Source organism: Somniosus microcephalus, unplaced genomic scaffold (assembly GCF_052327205.1).
Source record: "Somniosus microcephalus isolate GS21.2 unplaced genomic scaffold, FLI_Smic_1.0 unresolved_chr2, whole genome shotgun sequence".
In the NCBI taxonomy this organism is placed as follows: domain Eukaryota; kingdom Metazoa; phylum Chordata; class Chondrichthyes; order Squaliformes; family Somniosidae; genus Somniosus; species Somniosus microcephalus.
The window spans coordinates 6665577-6693296 of record NW_028225180.1 but is presented as its reverse complement, the minus strand read 5'-3'; the positions used below and the strand labels follow the sequence as shown (position 1 = coordinate 6693296).

Sequence of the window (27720 nt, the reverse complement as noted above, 5' to 3'; positions counted from 1 at the left end):
ACACACACACACACTCACTAACACACACACACTCACTAACACACACACTCACACACACTCACTAACACACACACACTCACACACACATACACTCTCACACACACACACACTCACTAACACACACACACTCACGAACTCACACACACACTAACACACACAATCACTAACACACACTCACTAACACACTCACTAACACACACACACTAACACACACACACTCACTAACACTCACTAACACACACACACTCACTAACACTCACTCACTAACACACACACTCACTAACACACACGCACACTCACTAACACCCACACACACCCACTAACACACACCTGCTCACTAACACACACCCGCTCACTAACACAAACACACACTCACTAACACAAACACAAACACACACTCACTAACACACACTCATTAACACTTTCACTAACACAAACACACACACCCGCTCACTAACACACACACCCACTCACTAATACACACATACAAACACACACTTACTAACACAAACACAAACACCCGCTCACTAACACACACTCACTAACACGCTCACTAACACAAACACGCACACCCATTCACTAACACACACTCACTAACACACACCCGCACTAACACACACTCACTAACACACACACACCCTCACTAACGCACACACACACTCACACACACACTAACACAAACACTCACTAACACACACACTCACACACACACTAACACACACACTCACTAACACACACATACTCACTAACACACACCTGCTCACTAACACACACACCTGCTCACTAACACACACACACTAACACACACACTAACACACACTCACTAACACACACACACACTCACTAACACACACACACACTCACTAACACACACACTCACACACACACTAACACACACACTAACACACACACTCACTAACACACACACTCACTAACACACACACACTAACACATGCACAATCACTAACACACACTCACTAACACACTCACTAACACACACTCACTCAGACACTCACTAACACACACACTCACTAACACACACTCACACACACTCACTCACACACGCACACTCACTAACATACACATACACACACACTCACTCACACCCACACCCACACACTCACTAACACACACACACCTGCTCACTAACACACACACCTGCTCGCTAACACACACACTAACACACACTCACTAACACACACACACACACTCACTAACATACACATACACACACACTCACTCACACACACACCCACACACTCACTAACACACACTCACCTGCTCACTAACACACACACACTAACACACACACCTGCTCGCTAACACACACACTAACACACACTCACTAACACACACACACACTCACTAACATACACATACACACACACTCACTCACACACACACCCACACACTCACTAACACACACTCACCTGCTCACTAACACACACACACTAACACACACACCTGCTCGCTAACACACACACTAACACACACTCACTAACACACACACACTCACTAACACACACACACACTCACACACACACTAACATACACACTAACACACACACTCACTAACACACACACTCACACACACTCACACACACACACACACACACTCACTAACACACACACACACTCACACACACACCCACCCGCTCACTAACACCCACCCACCCACTCACTAACACACACCCACCCACTCACTAACACACACACACTCACTCACACACACACACACACCCGCTCACTAACACACACACACCCGCTCACTAACACACACACACGCTCACTAACACACAAGCGCTTTACAGCCAATGAAGCACTTTTGAAGTGTGGTCACTGTTGTAATGTAGGAAACGGGGCCTCGGTTTAACGTCTCATCTGAAAGACGGCACCTCCGACAGTGCAGCACTCCCTCAGCACTGCACTGGAGTGTCAGCTCTGATTTATGTGCTCAAGTCCCTGGAGTGGAACTTGAACCCACAACCGTCTGCCTCAGAGGCGAGGAGTGCGACCCACAGAGACACGGCTGACACTAACACCTGTTCACTAACACACACACACGTTTGCTTAGAAACAACAGACACACACACACACCCTCTCACAGAAACACAAACCCACGGTAGACACCTGCACCTTCGAGAGCGACACACAGGCCCTGACACAGGAAGGGGAATTTCACCCATCGAAACATCAAGCATGGCCGTGAAGTCCAAGCTGCTGCATGTCACAGACAAGCGGCGATTCGCACCCGCCACGACCAACAGAGGCACGTGCCACAAGTGAGGGGGCTTCACCGCTCCGCCTCCCGACATCATAAACCGCACCCGCTCAGACACAGGGTAATAGAAGCGCTGATTCCACTAGACATTGCCGCCTGTCCCCCACCCCGGTCCCAGTCACCTCTTGCTTCAGTAGGCCGACATCGAGGAGCTGCAGGTGGGGTTTTCCGAGAAAGGGTTGTGCACGACCACCACGGGCTGGAATCACACACACAGGGAACGTGTGAAGCGCTCGCTTGCTCGCTCACGACAGTCCCGCGCTCGTTAAACTCGTGTACAGACCTCTGACTCGCTAATCCCACCCCCCCACCCCCCCACCCCCCGTGAACCACTTATACAGCCCGGTTAAACTCCTTGAGGTGGGTGCTCGGTGTTGGCTGGAGGCGGGTGTGTGTGTTTTGTACGCATTGTTGCACATGTTGTCCTTGTGTATTGATGAGGTATCACAGTGTGTCATTCTGTCTAATTCTGTCTGTGTGCTTACAGGTCTGTCCGTGTGCATTAATGTGACTGGGAGCATCTTGTGTGTGTGTGAGTGTGTGTGTGAGTGTGAGTTACTGTGAGTGTGTGTGTGAGTGTGATCTACTGTGAGTGTGTGTGAGTGTGTGTGTGTGAGTGTGAGTTACTGTGAGTGTGTGTGTGAGTGTGAGTTAATGTGAGTGTGTGTGAGTGTGTGTGTGAGTGTGATTTACTGTGATTGTGTGTGAGTGTGAGTTACTGCGAGTGTGTGTGAGTGTATGAGTTAATGTGAGTGTGTGTGAGTGTGTGTGTGAGTGTGAGTTACTGCGAGTGTGTGTGAGTGTGTGTGTGAGTGTGAGTTACTGTGAATGTGTGTGTGAGTTACTGTGAGCGTGCAAGTGTGTGTAAGTGTGTGTGAGTGAGTGAGTTACTGTGAGTGTGCGTGAGTGTGAGTGTTTGTCTTTGTGAGTAAGCGAGTGTGTGTGTAAGTGAGTGTGTGAGTGTGTGGGTGGGTGTGAGTTACTGTGAGTGTGAGTGTGGTGTGAGTGAGTGTGTGAGTGTGAGTGTGAGTTAGAGTTACTGTGTGTGTGTGAGTTACTGTGAGTGTGCACGTGTGTGTGAGTGAGAATGTGTGAGAGTGAGTGAGTGTGAGTTACTGTGAGTGTCTGTAAGTGTGTGTGAGTGAGTGAGTGTGAGAGTGAGTGAGTTTGTGTGTTTGTGTGTGCTTTTGTGAGTGTGTTAGAGTGAGTGTGAGTGATTGTGAGTGAGTGTGAGTGTGTGTGAGTGTGTGTGTCTGAGTGTATTTGTGACAGTGTGTGTGTGAGAGTGAGAGTGTGTGTGTGAGAGAGTGTGTGTATGTGTGTGAATGTGTGTGTGTGTCTGAGAGTGTGTGTGTGTCTGAGAGTGTGTGTGTGTGTCTGAGAGTGTGTGTGAGTGTGTGTGTGTAAGTGTGTGTGAATGTGTGTGAGAGTGTGTGAATGTGTGTGAGAGTGTTTGAGAGTGTGTGTGAGTGTGTGTGTGAGTGTATTTGTGACAGTGTGTGTGAGAGAGAGTGTGTGTGTGTGTGTGAATGTGTGTGTGTGTGTGTGTGTGTGTCTGAGAGTGTGAGTGTGTGTGTGTGTGTGAATGAGTGTGTGAATGTGTGTGAGAGTGTTTGAGAGTGTGTGTGAGTGTGTGTGTGTGAGTTTGTGTGTGTGAAAGTGTGTGAGTGATTGTGTGTGTGTGAGTGAGTGTGAGTGTGTGTGTGTGAGTTAGTGTGAGTGTGTGTTAGTGTGAGTGTGTGTTAGTGTGAGTGTAAGTGTGTGTGTGAGTTAGTGTGTGTTAGTGTGTGTGTGTGTGTGTTAGTGTGTGTTAGTGTGAGTGTGAGTGTGTGTGTGAGTGTGAGTGTGAGTGAGTGTGAGTGTGAGACTCACCATGTTTGTACTGGGGCTGCAGTACCGCAGGCCCTTACAGCAGAAGATGGACAGGACGATATTGAGAACTGCTCCAGACACAGCGAAGACCAGCAGAACTGTCTTGATCCCGTACGACAAATGCTGACAAAGAAAAAAAGTGCAAAAGTGTCAGAATGATGGCCCCTACAACCCTCCCTATCTCTGTAACCTCCTCCAGACCCTACAACCCTCCCTATCTCTGTAACCTCCTCCAGCCCTACAACCCTCCCTATCTCTGTAACCTCCTCCAGACCCTACAACCCTCCCTATCTCTGTAACCTCCTCCTGACCTTACAACCCTCCCTATCTCTGTAACCTCCTCCAGACCCTACAACCCTCCCTATCTCTGTAACCTCCTCCAGCCCTACAACCTTCCCTATCTCTGTAACCTGCTCCAGCCCTACAATCCATTCGACATTGCAGGGTGCCCTCACTACTGCCGTTCCAATAGCGCAGTGCTGCCACAGTACTGCCCCTCCGACAGTGCGACGTTCCCTCAGTACTGCCCCTCCGACAGTGCAGTGCTCCCTCAGTAAAGCCCCCTCCTAGAGTGCTGCGCTCCCTCAGTACTGCCCCTCCGACAGTGCGGTGCTCCCTCAGTACTGGCCCTCCGACAGTGCATCGCTCCCTTAACTACTGCCCCTCCGACAGTGCAGCGCTCCCTCAGTACTGCCCCTCCAACAGTGCGGCGCTCCCTCAGTACTGCCCCTCCGACAGTGCAGCGCTCCCTCAGTACAGCCCCTCCGACAGTGCGGCGCTCCCTCAGTACTGCCCCTCTGACAGTGCAGCGCTCCCTCAGTACTGCCCATCCAACAGTGAGGCGCTCCCTCAGTACTGCCCCTCCGACAGTGCAGCGCTCCCTCAGTACTGCCCCTCCAACAGTGCTGCGCTCCCGCAGTACTGCCCCTCCGACAGTGCTGCGCTCCCTCAGTACTGACCCTCCGACAGTGCAGCGCTCCCTCAGTACTGCCCCTCCGACAGTGCAGCGCTCCCTCAGTACCGCCCCTCCGACAGTGCAGCGCTCCCTCAGTACCGCCCCTCCGACAGTGCAGCGCTCCCTCAGTACTGCCCCACCGACAGTGCTGCGCTCCCTCAGTACTGACCCTCCGACAGTGCAGCACTCCCTCAGTACTGCCCCTCTGACAGTGCAGCGCTCCCTCAGTACTGCCCCACCGACAGTGCTGCGCTCCCTCAGTACTGCCCCTCCGACAGTGCAGTGCTCCCTCAGTACAGGCCCTCCGACAGTGCAGCGCTCCCTCAGTACTGTCCCTCCGACAGTGCAGCGCTCCCTCAGTACTGCCCCTCCGACAGTGCAGCACTCCCTCAGTACTGCCCCTCCGACAGTGCAGCACTCCTTCAGTACTGCCCCTCCGACAGTGCAGCGCTCCCTCAGTACCGCCCCTCCGACAGTGCAGCGCTCCCTCAGTACTGACCCTCCGACAGTGCAGCACTCCCTCAGTACTGCCCCACCGACAGTGCTGCGCTCCCTCAGTACTGCCCCTCCGACATGGCAGTGCTCCCTCAGTACAGCCCCTCCGACAGTGCAGCGCTCCCTCAGTACTGTCCCTCCGACAGTGCAGCGCTCCCTCAGTACTGCCCCTCCGACAGTGCAGCACTCCCTCAGTACTGCCCCTCCGACAGTGCAGCACTCCTTCAGTACTGCCCCTCTGACAGTGCAGCGCTCCATCAGTACTGCCCCTCCGACAGTCCAGCGCTCCCTCAGTACTGCCTCTCCGACAGTGCTGCGCTCCCTCAGTACTGCCCCTCCGACAGTGCAGTGCTCCCTCAGTAAAGCCCCCTCCTACAGGGCTGCGCTCCCTCAGTACTGCCCCTCCGACAGTGCGGTGCTCCCTCAGTACTGGCCCTCCGACAGTGCATCGCTCCCTTAACTACTGCCCCTCCGACAGTGCAGCGCTCCCTCAGTACTGCCCCTCCAACAGTGCGGCGCTCCCTCAGTACTGCCCCTCCGACAGTGCAGCGCTCCCTCAGTACAGCCCCTCCGACAGTGCGGCGCTCCCTCAGTACTGCCCCTCTGACAGTGCAGCGCTCCCTCAGTACTGCCCATCCAACAGTGAGGCGCTCCCTCAGTACTGCCCCTCCGACAGTGCAGCGCTCCCTCAGTACTGCCCCTCCAACAGTGCTGCGCTCCCGCAGTACTGCTCCTCCGACAGTGCTGCGCTCCCTCAGTACTGACCCTCCGACAGTGCAGCGCTCCCTCAGTACTGCCCCTCCGACAGTGCAGCGCTCCCTCAGTACCGCCCCTCCGACAGTGCAGCGCTCTCTCAGTACCGCCCCTCCGACAGTGCAGCGCTCCCTCAGTACTGCCCCACCGACAGTGCTGCGCTCCCTCAGTACTGACCCTCCGACAGTGCAGCACTCCCTCAGTACTGCCCCTCTGACAGTGCAGCGCTCCCTCAGTACTGCCCCACCGACAGTGCTGCGCTCCCTCAGTACTGCCCCTCCGACAGTGCAGTGCTCCCTCAGTACAGGCCCTCCGACAGTGCAGCGCTCCCTCAGTACTGTCCCTCCGACAGTGCAGCGCTCCCTCAGTACTGCCCCTCCGACAGTGCAGCACTCCCTCAGTACTGCCCCTCCGAGAGTGCAGCACTCCTTCAGTACTGCCCCTCCGACAGTGCAGCGCTCCCTCAGTACCGCCCCTCCGACAGTGCAGCGCTCCCTCAGTACTGCCCCACCGACAGTGCTGCGCTCCCTCAGTACTGACCCTCCGACAGTGCAGCACTCCCTCAGTACTGCCCCACCGACAGTGCTGCGCTCCCTCAGTACTGCCCCTCCGACATTGCAGTGCTCCCTCAGTACAGCCCCTCCGACAGTGCAGTGCTCCCTCAGTACTGTCCCTCCGACAGTGCAGCGCTCCCTCAGTACTGCCCCTCCGACAGTGCAGCACTCCCTCAGTACTGCCCCTCCGACAGTGCAGCACTCCTTCAGTACTGCCCCTCTGACAGTGCAGCGCTCCATCAGTACTGCCCCTCCGACAGTCCAGCGCTCCCTCAGTACTGCCTCTCCGACAGTGCTGCGCTCCCTCAGTACTGCCCCTCCGACAGTGCTGCGCTCCCTCAGTACTGACCCTCCGATAGTGCAGAGCTCCCTCAGTACTGCCCCTCCGACAGTGCGGCGCTCCCTCAGTACTGCCCCTTCGACAGTGCAGCACTCCGTCAGTACTGCCCCTCCGACAGTGCAGCGCTCCCTCAGTACTGCCCCACCGACAGTGCTGCGCTCCCTCAGTACTGACCCTCCGAAAGTGCAGCACTCCCTCAGTACTGCCCCTCTGACAGTGCAGCGCTCCCTCAGTACTGCCCCTCCGACAGTGCTTTGCTCCCTCAGTGCTGCCCCTCCGACAGTGCGGCGCTCCCTCAGTACTGCCCCTCCGACAGTGCAGCACTCCCTAAGTACTGCCCCTCTGACAGTGCAGCGCTCCCTCAGTACTGCCCCTCCGACAGTGCAGCGCTCCCTCAGTACTGCCCCTCCGACAGTCCATCGCTCCCTCAGTACTGCCCCTCCGACAGTCCAGCGCTCCCTCAGTACTGCCCCTCTGACAGTGCAGCGCTCCTTCAGTATTGCCCCTCCGACAGTGCTGCGCTCCCTCAGTACTGCCCCTCCGACAGTGCAGCGCTCCCTCAGTACTGCCCCTCCGACAGTGCTGCGCTCCCTCAGTACTGCCCCTCCGACAGTGCTGCGCTCATTCAGTACTGACCCTCCGACAGTGCGGCGCTCCCTCAGTACTGCCCCTCCGACAGTGCAGCACTCCCTCAGTAGTGCCCCTCTGACAGTGCAGCGCTCCCTCAGTACTGCCCCACCGACAGTGCTGCGCTCCCTCAGTACTGACCCTCCGAAAGTGCAGCACTCCCTCAGTACTGCCCCTCTGACAGTGCAGCGCTCCCTCAGTACTGCACCTCCGACAGTGCTGCGCTCCCTCAGTACTGCCCCTCCGACAGTGCAGCGCTCCCTCAGTACTGCCCCTCCGACAGTGCAGCACTCCCTCAGTACTGCCCCTCCGACAGTGCAGCGCTCCCTCAGTACTGTCCCTCCGACAGTGCAGCGCTCCCTCAGTACTGCCCCTCCGACAGTGCTGCGCTCCCTCAGTACTGCCCCTCCGACAGTGCTGCGCTCATTCAGTACTGACCCTCCGACAGTGCGGCGCTCCCTCAGTACTGCCCCTCCGACAGTGCAGCACTCCCTCAGTAGTGCCCCTCCGACAGTGCAGCGCTCCCTCAGTACTGCCCCACCGACAGTGCTGTGCTCCCTCAGTACTGACCCTCCGAAAGTGCAGCACTCCCTCAGTACTGCCCCTCTGACAGTGCAGCGCTCCCTCAGTACTGCACCTCCGACAGTGCTGCGCTCCCTCAGTACTGCCCCTCCGACAGTGCAGCGCTCCCTCAGTACTGCCCCTCTGACAGTGCAGCACTCCCTCAGTACTGCCCCTCCAACAGCGCAGCGCTCCCTCAGTACTGTCCCTCCGACAGTGCAGCGCTCCCTCAGTACTGCCCCTCCGACAGTGCAGCGCTCCCTCTGTACTGCCCCTCCGACAGTGCGGCGCTCCCTCAGTACTGGTAGTGGGAGTGTCAGCCTGGATTATGGGGCTCGAGGCTTTGGAGTGGGTCTCGAACCCACGACTTTCTGACTCAGAGTCCACTCATCAAGTGTCCCAAATGGAGACGTGTTAAGAAAGTGGAAACTGAAGGCTTACCAGAAAGTTTACGGCTAGGTCGATGTCTTTGTCGTAAGTGTAGTGCCACGACGCCAGGTCTGCACAGTAGATGACTATCGCGATTCCTGTTGCTATGGCGGTGATGATATTTGTGGCTAAGCAAGCTGTGACCTGGGAGGGAACGGAGCAAATCACAAAGTGAACACAAAACACTGAAACTAAACACGGCATGAAACAGCAGCAAAGTATGTCGATAACTCACATTAATGTTTAAATATTTCAATAATTCACATTAATTATAAATATTGTAATTATTCACATTAATAAATATTTCAATTATTCACATAATAAATTTATCAATATTAACATTAATAATTCACTAAATCACATCTATGTATAATTATGTCACTAATTCATTGTAATAAATATTTGAATGATTCACATCAATTTATCAGTACAGGTAGACTATCCTTTATCCGGACTTCCGAAAACCGAAAACCTCTAAAAACCGAAAGTTTTTTCGTTCAGCGTAAGTCGTGCGCACGACATGACCAGAGTGGCGCACAACTTACGCTCCCCCCGTCGACCCCCCCGCCGACCCCGACCCCCCCGCCGACCCCCCGCCGACCCCCACCCCCGACAAATTTCCCAGTCTTATAAAATACCTTCTGAAATCCGAAATTTTCCGAAAACCGGAACACGGCTGGTCTCGAGGCTTTCGGATAAAGGATAGTCTACCTGTATTTCAATCTTTCACATTAATAAATATTTCAATAATTCACCAACAAGTTACGTTTATATAGCTCCTTTAACGTTATAAACCTCCCAAGGCGCTTAATTCAAATTAAGGTATAAATATTTCAATAATTCATAGAATTCACAGAGACTTCCAGCACAGAAGGAGACCGGTCGTGCTTAGTCCCACTTCCCGGGTTTATCTCCGTAACCCTGTAAGTTGCTCATCCTCCAGTGCCCGTCCAACTCCCTTTTTAAATTATTGATGGAATCAGCGACCAGCACCTTTTCAGACAGAGTGTTCCCAATTCCCGACAACTCTCTGAGTGAAAACATTTCTCCTCACCGTCCCTCCAGATATTTTTCCAGTGATTATGGGCTGGATTTTGTCAATTGTGGGGGGGGCGGGCATTGGGGGCGGGACTGCTGGTTGTCGGGTTTCAGTCCTGCCCCCAGCGACGTCTGACCAACCCACGCTATTTTCCCTTGATTGACCCCGTTAAGCCCGCCCTGCAGGCTTACCGGCCAATTAAGGGAAAGCTGGTGACAGAGGACGTTTCACCTGTCGAAAAATGTTTGATCGGTGAATGGTCAGCGTTTGACAACTTTGAGAACATGTCAAACACTGACAATCTCTGTTCTAAGGTGAGCCCTTGCACAGAAGGCTCACCAAGACCTCTCTCCTCAGCAGAAAGCAGATGGCTGCTGCGTCTGAGAACACAGCAGCCATTCTCTCATGTCTGCCGTTGAGATGAGGCACCTCCGGATCCCCAAGAGTTGAAGCCGGCAGGAAGAAGCAACGCTAAGGAAACTTTTTCAACCACTTTACACTCACCTCTCAGACTTACCACTCCACACTTGCACCCATCACTTACCTCTACAGTGGACTTTTCGATCCACCTCACCCCCGCAGACCCACTGCTCATCTCGCTGACCCTGGCGAGGTTCGCAGCCGTCGGGAAGCCCGCACTTGCAGGGGTGAAATGGGGATAAGTCTTAAAACTGCCTGTTAAACCCCTTCCTGCCTCAAGGAGATGGGTCCCTGCGCAAGTCGGGGACCCGCCTCCCAGGAAGATGGCACGGAGGCAGGTTGGGAGCGGGGTCGGTACCCACTCCCAGTTTCTGCCATTTTCCCGGCACTCCTGCCTCCAAACCTGCCTCCTCCGGGCTGGGAAATCCCCCCCTTTGAATCTATGACCTCTGGCTATTGGCCCACTCACCAGCTCTTGGAGCGCAGCCGGCCCTCTGCCGGGGGTGGCGGGTCAGGAGGCCGGGGACGGGAGCGCAGGCAGGTGCTGGCAGGCGGCCAGCAACAAAAATGGCCGCCCCGCACCTCGCCTTTAATTTGCGCCTCCCCGGCCGCAGGTACGTCACCCTGACCCTGTCGGACATAGCAGGGGGTGCTCCTGAAGATCGCAGCCGGGGCATGAGCGGGGCGCTGCGCACACCGATGACGTCATCGCCAGTGGCGCAGCGCGAACGGTTAGCACCACCACTAACCTCCCGCTGAATTTTGCGGGAGGCGTGGGCAGTGCCGCGCCCGGGCGCTAGTTGGTTTGCGCCCCACTTAGCGCCCTCTTAAGGCGCTAACGGGTGGTGCAACCAACTGAATTTTTCCCCTTACACCCTTCCTGAAGTACGGGGCCCAGGATTGTTCACCAGACTCCAGCTGAGGCCTAACCAATGATTTATAAAGGTCGAGCAGGGTCTCCTCGAGTGAGCATGTAAGAATGCATCAGGATTTCAGCAATACACTTTAAACCTGCCCTTTAAGATAGTCGGTAAAAGAAGCAGAGGGGGATGATTTCATACAGAGAGTTGTCGGGGATCAGGAACGCTCGGCCTGAAAAGGTGCCGGATGCCGATTCTGTAACTAATTTTAAAAGGGAGTTGGACGGACACTTGAGGATGAGCAACTTGCAGGGGTCCGGACAAAAAGCCGGGATGTGGGACTGAGGACGGCTGCTCCTTCAAAGAGCCCGCACAAGCAGGACGGGCCGAATGGTCTCCTTCTGTGCCACAAGATATGATTCTAAACCTTGAGTTGTGCAAAATGATAGCACAGCAGTAAACTAGTTAAACCTCATGTGAAATTACTCTAACCAGCAGAAGCCATTAACACCATCAGCAATCCAGCAGAAGACATCACCATCAGAGTGTCATATGGAGACCAGAACTGTGCACAGTATTCCAAGTGTGATATGGAGACCAGAACTGTGCACAGTAACTCCCAGTGTGATATGGAGACCAGAACTGTACACAGTAACTCCAAGTGTGATATGGAGACCAGAACTGTGCACAGTAACTCCAAGTGTGATATGGAGACCTGAACTGTACACAGTAACTCCCAGCGTGATATGGAGACCAGAACTGTGCACAGTATTCCAAGTGTGATATGGAGACCAGAACTGTGCACAGTAACTCCCAGCGTGATATGGAGACCAGAACTGTACACAGTAACTCCCAGTGTGATATGGAGACCAGAACTGTACACAGTAACTCCCAGTGTGATATGGAGACCAGAACTGTGCACAGTAACTCCCAGTGTGATATGGAGACCAGAACTGTACACAGTAACTCCCAGTGTGATATGGAGACCAGAACTGTACACAGTAACTCCCAGTGTGATATGGAGGCCAGAACTGTACACAATAACTCCCAGTGTGATATGGAGACCAGAACTGTGCACAGTTGATATACCTATCAATTCAGTCCATGAAAAGCGACGAGTTAAGGTGGTAACTATAGGTTTTTATTGGCTAAATAACAGAGCCCACCCTCGTGGGTGATCGGTTTCAACAAGGAAGAATACTAGCCAAGCGGTCACCTATATACCTGGGCAAGCAGGCGGAGCCATGGGCGGAGTCAGCTGAGGTATGCCTAGGTATAACAGCGTGCGTGGCAAGAGGTAACCTTGTGCAGTGATAACAACAGTGTAAACAGTGATAACAACAGTGTAACAATAGTGAACGGTTGTGAACGGTAACAGTGGTTTACCACAAAAGTAACTCCAAGTGTGATATGGAGACCAGAACAGTGCACAGTAACTCCCAGTGTGATATGGAGACCAGAACTGTGCACAGTAACTCCCAGTGTGATATGGAGACCAGAACTGTGCACAGTAAATCCAAGTGTGATATGGAGACCAGAACTGTGCACAGTAACTCCAAGTGTGATATGGAGACCAGAACTGTGCACAGTACTCCAAGTGTGATATGGAGACCAGAACTGTGCACAGTAACTCCAAGTGTGATATGGAGACCAGAACTGTGCAAAGTACTGCAAGTGTGATATGGAGACCAGAACTGTGTACAGTAACTCCCAGTGTGATATAGAGACCAGAACTGTGAACAGTGCTCCAAGTGTGATATGGAGGCCAGAACTGTGCACAGTAACTCCAAGTGTGATATGGAGACCAGAACTGTGCACAGTAACTCCAAGTGTGATATGGAGACCAGAACTGTGCACAGTACTGCAAGTGTGATATGGAGACCAGAACTGTGCACAGTAACTCCAAGTGTGATATGGAGACCAGAACTGTGCACAGTAACTCCAAGTGTGATATGCAGGCCAGAACTGTGCACAGTAACTCCAAGTGTGAAATGGAGACCAGAACTGTGCACAGTAACTCCAAGTGTGATATGGAGACCAGAACTGTGCACAGTAACTCCCAGTGTGATATGGAGACCAGAACTGTGCACAGTAACTCCAAGTGTGATATGGAGACCAGAACTGTGCACAGTAACTCCAAGTGTGATATGGAGACCAGAACTGTGCACAGTACTCCAAGTGTGATATGGAGACCAGAACTGTGCAAAGTACTGCAAGTGTGATATGGAGACCAGAACTGTGTACAGTAACTCCCAGTGTGATATAGAGACCAGAACTGTGAACAGTGCTCCAAGTGTGATATGGAGGCCAGAACTGTGCACAGTAACTCCAAGTGTGAAATGGAGACCAGAACTGTGCACAGTAACTCCAAGTGTGATATGGAGACCAGAACTGTGCACAGTACTGCAAGTGTGATATGGAGACCAGAACTGTGCACAGTAACTCCAAGTGTGATATGGATGCCAGAACTGTGCACAGTAACTCCAAGTGTGATATGGAGACCAGAACTGTACACAGTAACTCCCAGTGTGATATGGAGACCAGAACTGTGCACAGTAACTCCCAGTGTGATATGGAGACCAGAACTGTGCACAGTAACTCCAAGTGTGATATGGAGACCAGAACTGTGCACAGTAACTCCAAGTGTGATATGGAGACCAGAACTGTGCACAGTACTCCAAGTGTGATATGGAGACCAGAACTGTGCACAGTAACTCCAAGTGTGATATGGAGACCAGAACTGTGCAAAGTACTGCAAGTGTGATATGGAGACCAGAACTGTGTACAGTAACTCCCAGTGTGATATAGAGACAAGAACTGTGAACAGTGCTCCAAGTGTGATATGGAGGCCAGAACTGTGCACAGTAACTCCAAGTGTGATATGGAGACCAGAACTGTGCACAGTAACTCCAAGTGTGATATGGAGACCAGAACTGTGCACAGTAACTCCAAGTGTGATATGGAGACCAGAACTGTGCACAGTACTGCAAGTGTGATATGGAGACCAGAACTGTGCACAGTAACTCCAAGTGTGAAATGGAGACCAGAACTGTGCACAGTAACTCCAAGTGTGATATGGAGACCAGAACTGTGCACAGTACTGCAAGTGTGATATGGAGACCAGAACTGTGCACAGTAACTCCAAGTGTGATATGGAGACCAGAACTGTGCACAGTAACTCCAAGTGTGATATGGATGCCAGAACTGTGCACAGTAACTCCAAGTGTGATATGGAGACCAGAACTGTGCACAGTATTCCAAGTGTGATATGGAGACCAGAACTGTGCACAGTAACTGCAAGTGTGAAATGGAGACCAGAACTGTGCACAGTATTCCAAGTGTGATATGGAGACCAGAACTGTGCACAGTATTCCAAGTGTGATATGGAGACCACAACTGTGCACAGCATTCCAAGTGTGATATAGAGACCAGAACTGTGCCCAGTACTGCAAGTGTGATTGGAGACCAGAACTGTATACAGTAACTCCCAGTGTGATATGGAGACCAGAACTGTGCACAGTAACTCCAAGTGTGATATGGAGACCAGAACTGTACACAGTAACTCCCAGTGTGATATGGAGACCAGAACAGTACACAGTAACTCCCAGTGTGATATGGAGGCCAGAACTGTACACAGTAATTCCCAGTGTGATATGGAGACCAGAACTGTGCACAGTAACTCCAAGTGTGATATGGAGACCAGAACTGTACACAGTAACTCCCAGTGTGATATAGAGACCAGAACTGTACACAGTAACTCCCAGTGTGATGTGGAGACCAGAACTGTACACAGTTACTCCCAGTGTGATATGGAGACCAGAACTGTGCACAGTAACTCCCAGTGTGATATGGAGACCAGAACTGTACACAGTAACTCCCAGTGTGATATGGAGACCAGAACTGTGCACAGTAACTCCCAGTGTGATATGGAGACCAGAACTGTACACAGTAAATCCCAGTGTGATATGGAGACCAGAACTGTACACAGTAACTCCCAGTGTGTTATGGAGACCAGAACTGTACACAGTTACTCCCAGTGTGATATGGAGACCAGAACTGTGCACAGTAACTCCCAGTGTGATATGGAGACCAGAACTGTGCACAGTAACTCCAAGTGTGATATGGAGACCAGAACTGTGCACAGTAACTCCAAGTGTGATATGGAGACCAGAACTGTGCACAGTACTGCAAGTGTGATATGGAGACCAGAACTGTGCACAGTAACTCCAAGTGGGATATGGAGACCAGAACTGTGCACAGTAACTCCAAGTGTGATATGGAGACCAGAACTGTGCACAGTAACTCCAAGTGTGATATGGAGACCAGAACTGTGCACATTAACTCCAAGTGTGATATGGAGACCAGAACTGTGCACAGTAATTTCAAGTGTGATATGGAGACCAGAACTGTGCACAGTAACTCCAAGTGTGATATGGAGACCAGAACTGTGCACAGTACTCCAAGTGTGATATGGAGACCAGAACTGTGCACAGTGCTCCAAGTGTGATATGGAGACCAGAACTGTGCACAGTAACTCCAAGTGTGATATGGAGACCAGAACTGTGCACAGTAACTCCAAGTGTGATATGGAGACCAGAACTGTGCACAGTAACTCCAAGTGTGATATGGAGACCAGAACTGTGCACAGTATTCCAAGTGTGATATGGAGACCAGAACTGTGCACGGTAACTCCAAGTGTGATATCGAGACCAGAACTGTGCACAGTAACTCCAAGTGTGATATGGAGACCAGAACTGTGCACAGTAACTCCAAGTGTGATATGGAGACCAGAACTGTGCACAGTAACTCCAAGTGTGATATAGAGACCAGAACTGTGCACAGTATTCCAAGTGTGATATGGAGACCAGAACTGTGCACAGTATTCCAAGTGTGATATGGAGACCAGAACTGTGCACATTAACTCCAAGTGTGATATGGAGATCAGAACTGTGCACAGTATTCCAAGTGTGATATGCAGACCAGAACTGTGCACAGTAACTCCAAATGTGATAGGGAGACCAGAACTGTGCACAGTAACTCCAAGTGTGATATGGAGACCAGAACTGTGTACAGTAACTCCAAGTGTGATAGGGAGACCAGAACTGTGCACAGTATTCCAAGTGTGATATAGAGACCAGAACTGTACCCAGTACTGCAAGTGTGATATGGAGACCAGAACTGTGCACAGTAACTCCAAGTGTGATATGGAGACCAGAACTGTGCACAGTATTCCAAGTGTGATATGGAGACCAGAACTGTGCACAGTATTCCAAGTGTGATATGGAGACCAGAACTGTGCACAGTATTCCAAGTGTGATATAGAGACCAGAACTGTGCCCAGTACTGCAAGTGTGATATGGAGACCAGAACTGTGCACAGTAACTCCAAGTGTGATATGGAGACCCGAAATGTGCACAGTAACTCTAAGTGTGCTATGGAGACCAGAACTGTGCACAGTATTGCAAGTGTGATATAGAGACCAGAACTGTGCCCAGTACTGCAAGTGTGATATGGAGACTGTAGTGTCCGCGTATCAATAACACACGGACTGCAGGAGAACGGTAATAACAGGTGTTTACTGAACAGAGGTTATGCTGGAACTGAAAGTACAGAAGCCTGCTACGGCTTTATATACAGGTGTGGTCACTGCCGGTACTACAGTATAAAAGCAGTTCTCTCTTAAAGGTACATACACAACAATTCCTCCCCTTTTAGATAAACAGTACATAACATTCATGTAACAATTAAATAATAACTAATTACAATTACAATTTTCTCTACTATATACATCAACTGAAGTAATCATTTATAAATTCGGTCTTTGAGGAGGCTTCCTGATCCTGTCTGGATAGCGCCTTTCTCGAGTATCCTGTTCTTGCGGCAAAGTCGATTCTGGCTCATTGTCATTGGTTGGTTCGTCAGCTTCCAATACCACTGATTCTGAGGTAGACGCAATCTGTACTTTGGGTTCATCACCAGGTGCGCATGCTCGTGGTATAGGTTTGACTTGTTCCTGTGACTCGAGAATCTGGTCAGCATGGCATCTCACGATGCTCTCTCCAACGTCCACTGTGTACATTAGTGGTCCCTGCCGTGTGCATATCGTTCCTGGCTGCCATTTTTCTGTTCGGTAATCACGGGCCAAGACTGGTTGCCCTATCTTGAAGCTCCTGGTTGGCTTCTCATTGATGTGCTGGAATTGCTTATCCTCAACATCTCGTCTTATGTTTGGTTTGAGCAAATCCAGGCGACATCTTAACCTTCGGTTAAAGAATATTATGGCTGGAGCTTGGTTGGTGACTGCATGTGTCGCATTCCGGTAAGCAAACAAGAAATTATCCACCTTGTGTTGTAGTGGTATGATGTCGTTATACATCGCCTTTATTGCTTTTTTGAAGGTCTGAACAAACCTCTCATTTGTGGCTGGATGATATGGGGCAGATGTGTAATGTTTTACCCCATTATTCCTCAAAAACCTCCGGAAATCCTCGGACACAAACTGTGGTCCATTCTAGGAGCAAATCTGTTCTGGCAAGCCATTCCTGGTGAAGATGGTCCGTAGGACTGCAATAGTTTTCTCCGCGGTGGTGGAGGACATTTTGATGACCTCTGGCCATTTCGAATGTGCATCCACGGCGATTAAAAACATTGAGTCCATAAATGGACCAGCAAAATCAATGTGCACCCGTTGCCATGGAGATGAGGGCCACTCCCATGGGTGTAGCGGGGCCTGTGGTGGAGCGTTTTTGACTTTTTGGCATCCTGTGCATCTCTTGGTCAATTCCTCCATTTCTTTATCGATTCCCGGCCACCACACAAACGCCCTGGCTAGGCTCTTCATTTTTACCCCTCCCAGATGACCCTCATGAAGCTCATTGAGCACTCTATCTCTCAACTTGGGTGGAATTACCACTCGGGATCCACACATCAATGTCCCCCGGCACACTGACAGCTGTTCTCTCCTTGGCGAGAATGCTGGCAACAGTGAGTCGCCATGTGCTGGCCATCCCTTCACCGTCAAATCATAGACCCGAGAGAGTGTCGGGTCATTTCGGGTTTCCTTCTCTATACTTGAGTTTGTAACAGGTAGACATTCGACTATGGTCGAATGGAATATCTCAACAGGGTCCACTGCAGGTGCTTCCTCCACCGTAGGCAACGGTAGGCACGACAGCCCATCAGCGTTTCCATGCTGTTTCGTACCCTTGTACTCTATGTCGTATTGATGTGCCCCTAGAAAAAGGGACCATCTTTGCAGCCGTTGTGCCGTCATCACCGGAACGCCCTTCTTTGGGTTAAAAATGGGGACAAGAGGCTGGTGATCAGTTAGTAGAGTAAATTTCTGACCGTGCAGATAGTGATTGAACTTCTTCACCCCCCACACCAGGCTGAGGGCCTCCCTGTCAATCTGGGCGTAGTTACGCTCGGCTGAGGTTAACGAGCGCGACGCAAAGGCTATTGGCCTCTCTGAACCGTCAAGGAATTTGTGTGACAGCACCGCTCCAATGCCGTAGGGAGACGCATCACATGCCAACCGAATCGGTAGTGTTGGATTGTAGTGGGCCAATACTTCTTTTGAAGTGATTTGGCATTTACATTTCTGAAAGGCACGCTTACACTCATCACTCCATTTCCATGCTACTCCAGTTTGCAGCACGGCATTCAGTGGGTGCAGAATTATAGATAAATTTGGCAAGAACTTATGGTAGTGGTTCACCAACCCGAGGAACGACCTCAGTTGCGACACATTTTGCAGTGCTGGAGCCTTGACTACTGCCTCAATCTTGTCTGGGGACTTAGGTAACCCCTCTTCATCAATCATGTGGCCACAATACGAGATTTGTTTCCTGAAAAACTCGCATTTGGGGCGGTTGGCTCGTAGCCCATATTCTTGTAATCTAGTGAGCACCCGCTCCAGGTTGGCAAGATGTTCACTGTCATTTTCGCCTGTAACCAGGATGTCGTCCAAATAACACTGGGTCCCCGGGATCCCTTGCAGGACTTGTTCCATCGCCCTCTGCCAAATAGCCGGAGCTGATGCTACCCCGAATACCAGTCGGTTGTACCGGTAAAGACCTTTGTGAGTGTTTATCGTGAGGTATTTTCTAGATGCTTCATCTACCTCCATTTGTAGATACGCTTGGGCCAGATCAATCTTCGTAAAGCGTTTCCCTCCAGATAGTGAGGTGAAAATATCTTCTATCCGCGGAAGTGGATATTGTACTGTGTGCAGGACTGGGTTCACAGTTACCTTAATGTCCCCACAGATGCGAACCTTCTTCGGCTCCCCAGGCGTGCTGCTCAATGATTTCTTCATTACAGGAACGATGGGTGTGGCCCACTCGCTCCAGTCCACCTTGGACAGCACACCCAAATGCTCCAGACTCTCTAGCTCTGCTTCGACGGCTGGGCGGATCGTGTACGGTACCGGTCTGGCCTTAAAAATGTTGGGGTTTGCGTTATCTTCAATTTTTATCATTGCCGTTACTCCTTTTAGAGTCCCAAGTCCTTGCTGGAACACCTCTTTCGCGTCAGTTAGAATTTTTGACAGTCGTCCAGGTGTGACGTCGTCATCCTTTTTGTCAGCCACAGTTAGCGCCTGAATGGAATGCCAATCCAATTGTATTTTTCGGATCCATTCACGTCCCAATAATGGTGGTCCTCCATCTTGTAGTATATAGCGATACAGTTTCTGTGTTTCCTTGCCATTGTATTTAACGGACACCCTTATTTTTCCTCTGGGGTAGACATTTTGCCTCATGTATGTCTTCAATACAATGGACGTGTCCTTCAAGGGTATGTGTGAGAATAGCCGCTCATAGTCTCATCGATTCATGACTGTTAGGGCTGATCCTGTGTCCAATTCCATCTTCACTGGGGACCCTGCTATCATGAGGGTGACCCAAATGGTTCGGTGATCCTCCTTTGCGATCACGTTGTGTAACTTTAGACAACTTAGTCTCCTGCTCCCGGAGTCCTTATCACTCTCCTGATCTCCTGAACTGCTGTCTGTCATTTTTTTTTACTTTCTTGTACTTTTCCTTAGTAGTTCTTGTAGTGTTGGTTTTCTTTCCCGACCTGCAGACTCGTGCTATGTGTCCCACTTTTCCACATTGCCTGCATACTTTGCCTTAAACCGGCAGTCCTTCTGGTCATGGGTTGTTCTGCCGCAGCGATAGCACTTTTCTGCTCCATATGCCATTTCGTTAGCGCTGTATTCTTGCGGTTTCTGTTGTATTTCCGCAGCTCCCCGTGCTGCTGCTTCATAGGATACTGCCACGCTGAAAGCCTGTTCTAGCGTCAGATCCTTTTCCGAAAGTAGTCGTTTCTGGGTTCCTTCACTCTGGAGCCCGCAAACAAACTTATCCCTTAAGGTATCTGCCAGTCCTGCTCCGAACTGGCAGTGCTTCGATAACTTGCGTAGTTCCGTAAGATAGTCAGCATTACTCTCATCTTTGTGCTGGTTTCTTTTATGCAACTTGAATCTTTCTGCTATCAGCAGCGGTGTAGGGTTTAGATGTTCCTGTAAGATATTGACAATCTCTTCAAAGCTTTTCTCGATTGGTTTAGCTGGGGTAATTAAATTCCGCAATAGGCCGTACGTTCTCGCGCCCATCAAATTTAATAATACCGACGCCTTCTTTTCATCGGCCACCCCATTTGCCTTGCAGTACACTTCAATTCTTTCCACATATGTGGTCCAGTCTTCTATTTCGTTGTCAAAAGCAGTGATACTGCCACTCTTCGGCATCTTGGGTGGTTTAAAATGGCGCCTCCCGCGCTTTTCCTTCTTCCCCAATGGATTAAAATGGCGTCTCCCATGCTTTTCCTTCTTCCCCTTGCTGCCAATGCTGCTCCTAGCGTTCTAAATAGTAATGGCGGCGCCCCGTGGCTTCGGCACGTCTCTCTTTTGTTAGTTAAATTCCTTCATTTTATTCTTCTTCGACGCTGTCCACTGCGCGTCTCTTTTCCTTCCCCTCTTTTATTTTCTCTAACGCTGCCCGGCTCTTGAGCACCGACCGCGCCCTGTGTGCTCCACCCTCTCTCTCCCTTTTCCTTCCCGATGACGCTGCAAGGCCCCCTTGCAGAGCCGCTCGATCGAGCTCAAGCCCGCCGCAGTCCGGAAGGGTCAGCGCACGATCTGCTACCAGCACGATTTGCTGGAATACCTTGACTGGGGAGCCAAGCCCAGCTCTCCACAGCTTCCCCTGCGATTCACTGAGCTCCGATGGATCACTGGGCGGTTGCCCACGGTCGACGCCCGTTGCTCTGGCTTCGACCTCCAAGAAGCTTCTTTTCAGGGATGGATCCCCGTGAGGTGATGCAGTACTGCAGGTGAGTTCTAACCTGCTCGTCGCCACTGTAGTGTCCGCGTATCCATAACACATGGACTGCAGGAGAACGGTAATAACAGGTGTTTACTGAACAGAGGGTAGGCTGGAACTGAAAGTACAGAAGCCTGCTACGGCTTTATATACAGGTGTGGTCACTGCCGGTACTACAGTATAAAAGCAGTTCTCTCTTAAAGGTACATACACAACAGAGACCAGAACTGTGCACAGTAACTCCAAGTGTGATATGGAGACCAGAACTGTGCACAGTGCTCTAAGTGTGATATGGAGACCAGAACTGTGCACTGTACTCCAAGTGTGATATGGAGACCAGAACTGTGCACAGTATTCCAAGTGTGATAAAGAGACCAGAACTGTGCACAGTATTCCAAGTGTCATATGGAGACCAGAACTGTGCACAGTAACTCCAAGTGTGATATAGAGACCAGAACTGTGACCAGTACTCCAAGTGTGATATGGAGACCAGAACTGTGCACAGTATTCCAAGTGTGATATAGAGACCAGAACTGTGCCCAGTACTGCAAGTGTGATATGGAGACCAGAACTGTGCACAATATTCGAGGTGTGATATGCAGACCAGAATTGTGCACAGTACTCCAAGTGTGATATGGAGACCAGAACTGTGCACAGTATTCCAAGTGTGATATGGAGACCAGAACTGTGCACAGTAACTCCCAGTGTGATATGGAGACCAGAACTGTGCACAGTAACTCCAAGTGTGATATGGAGACCAGAACTGTGCACAGTAACTCCCAGTGTGATATGGAGACCAGAACTGTGCACAGTACTCCAAGTGTGATATGGAGACCAGAACTGTGCACAGTAACTCCAAGTGTGATATGGAGACCAGAACTGTGCACAGTAACTCCAAGTGTGATATGGAGACCAGAACTGTGCACAGTAACTCCAAGTGTGATATGGAGACCAGAACTGTGCACAGTAACTCCAAGTATGATATGGAGACCAGAACTGTGCACAGTAACTCCCAGTGTGATATAGAGACCAGAACTGTGCACAGTAACTCCAAGTGTGATATGGAGACCAGAACTGTGCACAGTAACACCAAGTATGATATGGAGACCAGAACTGTTAACAGTAACTCCAAGTGTGATATGGAGACCAGAACTGTGCACAGTAACTCCCAGTGTGATATGGAGACCAGAACTGTGCACAGTAACTCCCAGTGTGATATGGAGACCAGAACTGTGCACAGTAACTCCAAGTGTGATATGGAGACCAGAACTGTGCACAGTAACACCAAGTATGATATGGAGACCAGAACTGTTAACAGTAACTCCAAGTGTGATATGGAGACCAGAACTGTGCACAGTAACTCCAAGTGTGATATGGAGACCAGAACTGTGCACAGTAACTCCAAGTGTGATATGGAGACCAGAACTGTGCACAGTAACTCCCAGTGTGATATAGAGACCAGAACTGTGCACAGTAACTCCCAGTGTGATATGGAGACCAGAACTGTGCACAGTACTTCAAGTGTAGGGGGTTTTGGTTTGGGGTTTGTGTCTGGTCAGTCAGTCGTGTGCCTGAGCTGCCCCTGTCCCGTGTGGTTTGAATCACTTCCCCTTTGGTTCTGACCACCGGACTTATTTACAAGTAGCAATATAGACAAACAAGACCAGTGGTTCGGTGCAAAGAAAACCAATGTTTATTAAAGTAGAGAACAATTACTATACAGAGAAAATCACTATGGATGCAGCACAATTACACTTAACGGGGGAGGAGAAACGGACACATTGAGGGAAAATGACTAGAATGACACTTTAGCAATTCCCCTTAACTCCCACCCTTTACACCTATCTAGATTATCTTGTGATGGGCCAGAAAATTGATGCTCACCAGTCTAGGATGTTGAAACGCCTGCTCCGTGCCCTGTTGCCTGCCGATGTCTTAGGTTTTCACCGCCCCAAAGCAGAGGTACCCCAGTAATTTAAACGTAATTGTGGGTATTCTACTTCCCTGGACGGGCTCTTCGTCGATGGTGCTTTTTGCTGGGTTGATGGTAAGGCAGGGCACCGGAGGCAAGGCAGGAGAGAGAGAGAAATGGCCTCCCGAGGGATGAGTTATACCCTTCCCGGTAGCCCTCATCTCCCCCCAGATCAGCTAATTTCTTTTGTCTAATCTGGACGTATTGAAACTCATACAAAAGGTACTGATCTGGGCCCATCGACCTGGATGGCCGGTAATCAGTTTTAAACGCCTCATCAGTGTTCCCCTTTGCCCAACTGGTTTTGTGATGGGACCATTCCAGCCTGAATGCCCCGTTGATCATTTTGAAGCACTTGGGTAAACAATGTTGACGTCCTCTAAACGAAAGCCTGAATGCAGCTGAGCTTGTCCCACTACATACTGAATAGGCCTTGTCTGCTCTTGATTGTTTTTGCAAACAACCTTGATCGCTTTTAATCAGAGGCCCGAATGCCACTGGGTTTGTTTCTCATGCATAAATGCAGAAGGTCTGTTTGCATTCAAGTTCTGGAAAGTTCCTTCTCACAGTCATCAGAATACAAGCTTGTCAGTCCAAACTGAAACTTACAGGCTTTGGCCATGAGGCTGACCACAGCCACCTTGTTGAGCCCTGGATTTCAAACTCAGTCCAACCAGGGCTTCTTTAATAAACCAAAAGTAAATCTTCGGGGGAGACATGAAATTTGTGAATCCTTTCACAAGTGCGATATGGAGACCAGAACTGTGCACAGTAACTCCGTGTGATATGGAGACCAGAACTGTACACAGTAACTCCCAGTGTGATATGGAGACCAGAACTGTGCTCAGTAACTCCAAGTGTGATATGGAGACCAGAACTGTGCACAGTAACTCCAAGTGTGATGTGGAGACCAGAACTGTGCACAGTAACTCCAAGTGTGATATGGAGACCAGAACTGTGCACAGTAACTCCAAGTGTGATATGGAGACCAGAACTGTGCACAGTGCTCCAAGTGTGATATGGAGACCAGAACTGTGCACAGTAACTCCAAGTGTGATACGGAGACCAGAACTGTGCACAGTAACTCCTAGTGTGATATGGAGACCAGAACTGTGCACAGTAACTCCAAGTGTGATATAGAGACCAGAACTGTGCACAGTAACTCCAAGTGTGATATGGAGACCAGAACTGTGCCCAGTAACTCCAAGTGTAATATGGAGGCCAGAACTGTGCTCAGTAACTCCAAGTGTGATATGGAGACCAGAACTGTGCACAGTAACTCCCAGTGTGATATAGAGACCAGAGCTGTGCACAGTAACTCCCAGTGTGATATGGAGACCAGAACTGTGCACAGTAACTCCGTGTGATATGGAGACCAGAACTGTGCACAGTAACTCCGTGTGATATGGAGACCAGAACTGTGCTCAGTAACTCCCAGTGTGATATGGAGACCAGAACTGTGCACAGTAACTCCATGTGATATGGAGACCAGAACTGTCCACAGTAATTCCAAGTGTGATGTAGAGAGCAGAACTGTGCACAGTAACTCCAAGTGTGATATGGAGACCAGAACTGTGCACAGTAACTCCAAGTGTGATATGGAGACCAGAACTGTGCACAGTGCTCCAAGTGTGATATGGAGACCAGAACTGTGCACAGTAACTCCAAGTGTGATATGGAGACCAGAACTGTGCACAGTAACTCCCAGTGTGATATGCAGACCAGAACTGTGCACAGTAACTCCAAGTGTGATATGGAGACCAGAACTGTGCACAGTAACTCCAAGTGTGATATGGAGACCAGAACTGTGCACAGTAACTCCAAGTGTGATATGGAGACCAGAACTGTGCACAGTGCTCCAAGTGTGATATGGAGACCAGAACTGTGCACAGTAACTCCAAGTGTGATATGGAGACCAGAACTGTGCACAGTAACTCCAAGTGTGATATGGAGACCAGAACTGTGCACAGTAACTCCAAGTGTGATGTGGAGGCCAGAACTGTGCACAGTAACTCCAAGTGTGATATGGAGACCAGAACTGTGCACAGTAACTCCAAGTGTGATATGGAGACCAGAACTGTGCCCAGTAACTCCAAGTGTAATATGGAGACCAGAACTGTGCACAGTGCTCTAAGTGTGATATGGAGACCAGAAACGTGCACAGTAACTCCCAGTGTGATATGGAGACCAGAACTGTGTACAGTAACTCCAAGTGTGATATGGAGACCAGAACTGTGCACAGTAACTCCAAGTGTGATATGGAGACCAGAACTGTGCACAGCGCTCCAAGTGTGATATGGAGACCAGAACTGTGCACAGTAACTCCCAGTGTGATATGGAGACCAGAACTGTGCACAGTAACTCCCAGTGTGATATGGAGACCAGAACTGTGCACAGTAACTCCAAGTGTGATATGGAGGCCAGAACTGTGCACAGTAACTCCAAGTGTGATATGGAGACCAGAACTGTGCACAGTAACTCCAAGTGTGATATGGAGACCTGAACTGTGCACAGTAACTCCAAGTGTGATATGGAGACCAGAACTGTGCACAGTGCTCCAAGTGTGATATGGAGCCCAGAACTGTGCACAGTAACTCCAAGTGTGATATGGAGACCAGAACTGTTCCCAGTGACTCCAAGTGTGATATGGAGACCAGAACTGTGCCCAGTAACTCCAAGTGTGATATGGAGACCAGAACTGTGCACAGTGCTCTAAGTGTGATATGGAGACCAGGAATGTGCACAGTAACTCCCAGTGTGATATGGAGACCAGAACTGTGCACAGTAACTCCAAGTGTGATATGGAGACCAGAACTGTGCACAGTAACTCCAAGTGTGATATGGAGACCAGAACTGTGCACAGTAACTCCAAGTGTGATATGGAGACCAGAACTGTGCACAGTACTCCAAATGTGATTTAGGGAGCACTGTGCACAGTTCTCCCAGTGTGGTCTAACCAAGGTTCGATGCAAGATTAACAGAGACAGACACGAGGCGAGGAGAATCCCTCCAGTGGCTGGAGATCTTTGGGAACCAGAGAGAGGTCTGAAGTTCCCTGTTCCTCCTTCTTCTTAGGCAGTCCCTCGGAACCGAGGATGACTCGCTTCCAGAATAAAAATGAGTTCTCAGGTGACTGATGAGTCCAATGCGGGACCTACAGTCTCTGTCACAGGTGGGGCAGATGGTGGTTGAAGGGGCGGGTGGGTGGGGTGCTTGGGTTGACGTGCGCTCCTTCCGCTGAATGCGCTTGGCTTCCGCTTGCTCCCGGCAAAGAGACGTGAGGTGTTCGGCGCCTTCTCGGATGCTTCTCCTCCACTTTGTGCGGTCTTGGGCCAGGGATTCCCAGATGTCGGTGGGGATGTTACACTTTTTCAAGGAGGCTTTGAGGGTGTCCTTGAAGCGTTTCCTCTGCCCACCTGGGGCTCTCTTGCTGTGTCAGAGCTCCGAGTAGAGCACTTGTTTTGGGAGTCTCATATCGGGCATGCGGACAATGTGACCCATCCATCGGAGCTGATTGAGCGTGGTCAAAGCTTCGATGCTGGGGATGTTGGCCTGAGCAAGAACACTGACGTTGGTGCACCTATCCTGCCAATGGATTTGCAGGATCTTGCGGAGGCAGCGTTGGTGGTACCTCTCCAGTGCTTTGAGGTGCCTGCTGTATATGGTCCATGTCTCTGAGGCATACAGCAGGGCGGGTATCACTGCTGCTCTGTAGACCATGAGCTTAGTGCCTGGTTTGAGGTCCTGGTCTTCAAACACTCTCTTCCTCAGGCGACCGAAGGCTGCACTGGCACACTGAAGACGGTGTTGGACTTCGTCGTCGACGTCTGCCCTTGTTGACAGTAAGCTCCCGAGGTATGGAAAGTGGTCCACGTTGTCCAAGGTCTTGTCGTGGATTTTGATAATCGGGGGGCAGTACTGTGTGGCAGGGGCAGGTTGGTAGAGGACTTTTGTCTTACGGATGTTTAGAGTAAAGCCCATGCTCTCGTACGCTTCGGTGAAGGTGTTGACGATGGTTTGGAGTTCGACCTCCGAGTGAGCACAGACGCAAGCATCGTCTGCATACTGTAATTCGATGACAGAGGATGGGACGACCTTGGATCTGGACTGGAGGCGACGGAGGTTGAACAGTTTCCTGTTTGTTCTGTAAATTAGCTCCACTCCAGTGGGAAGCTTACTGAGGGTGAGATGGAGCATTGCAGCAAGGAAGATTGAGAAGAGCGTTGGTGCAATGAAA

The 27720-nt window shown here is 50.6% G+C and overlaps 1 protein-coding gene across 1 annotated transcript in view; it reads right to left on the bottom strand.

Moving 5' to 3' along the window:
- Positions 1-1680: 1680 nt before the first annotated feature.
- LOC147092059 (membrane-spanning 4-domains subfamily A member 15-like) overlaps positions 1681-27720 on the bottom strand; it is a 38804-nt gene continuing 12764 nt past the window's right edge. Inside the window, exons 5-7 of the mRNA XM_085975797.1 lie at positions 8880-9011; positions 4154-4276; positions 1681-2480 (exon numbers count right to left, since the gene is read on the bottom strand). Of these exons, the coding sequence (XP_085831923.1) occupies positions 2412-2480; positions 4154-4276; positions 8880-9011 (324 nt within the window). The 3' untranslated portion in view covers positions 1681-2411. The remainder of the gene's footprint in view (positions 2481-4153; positions 4277-8879; positions 9012-27720) is intronic.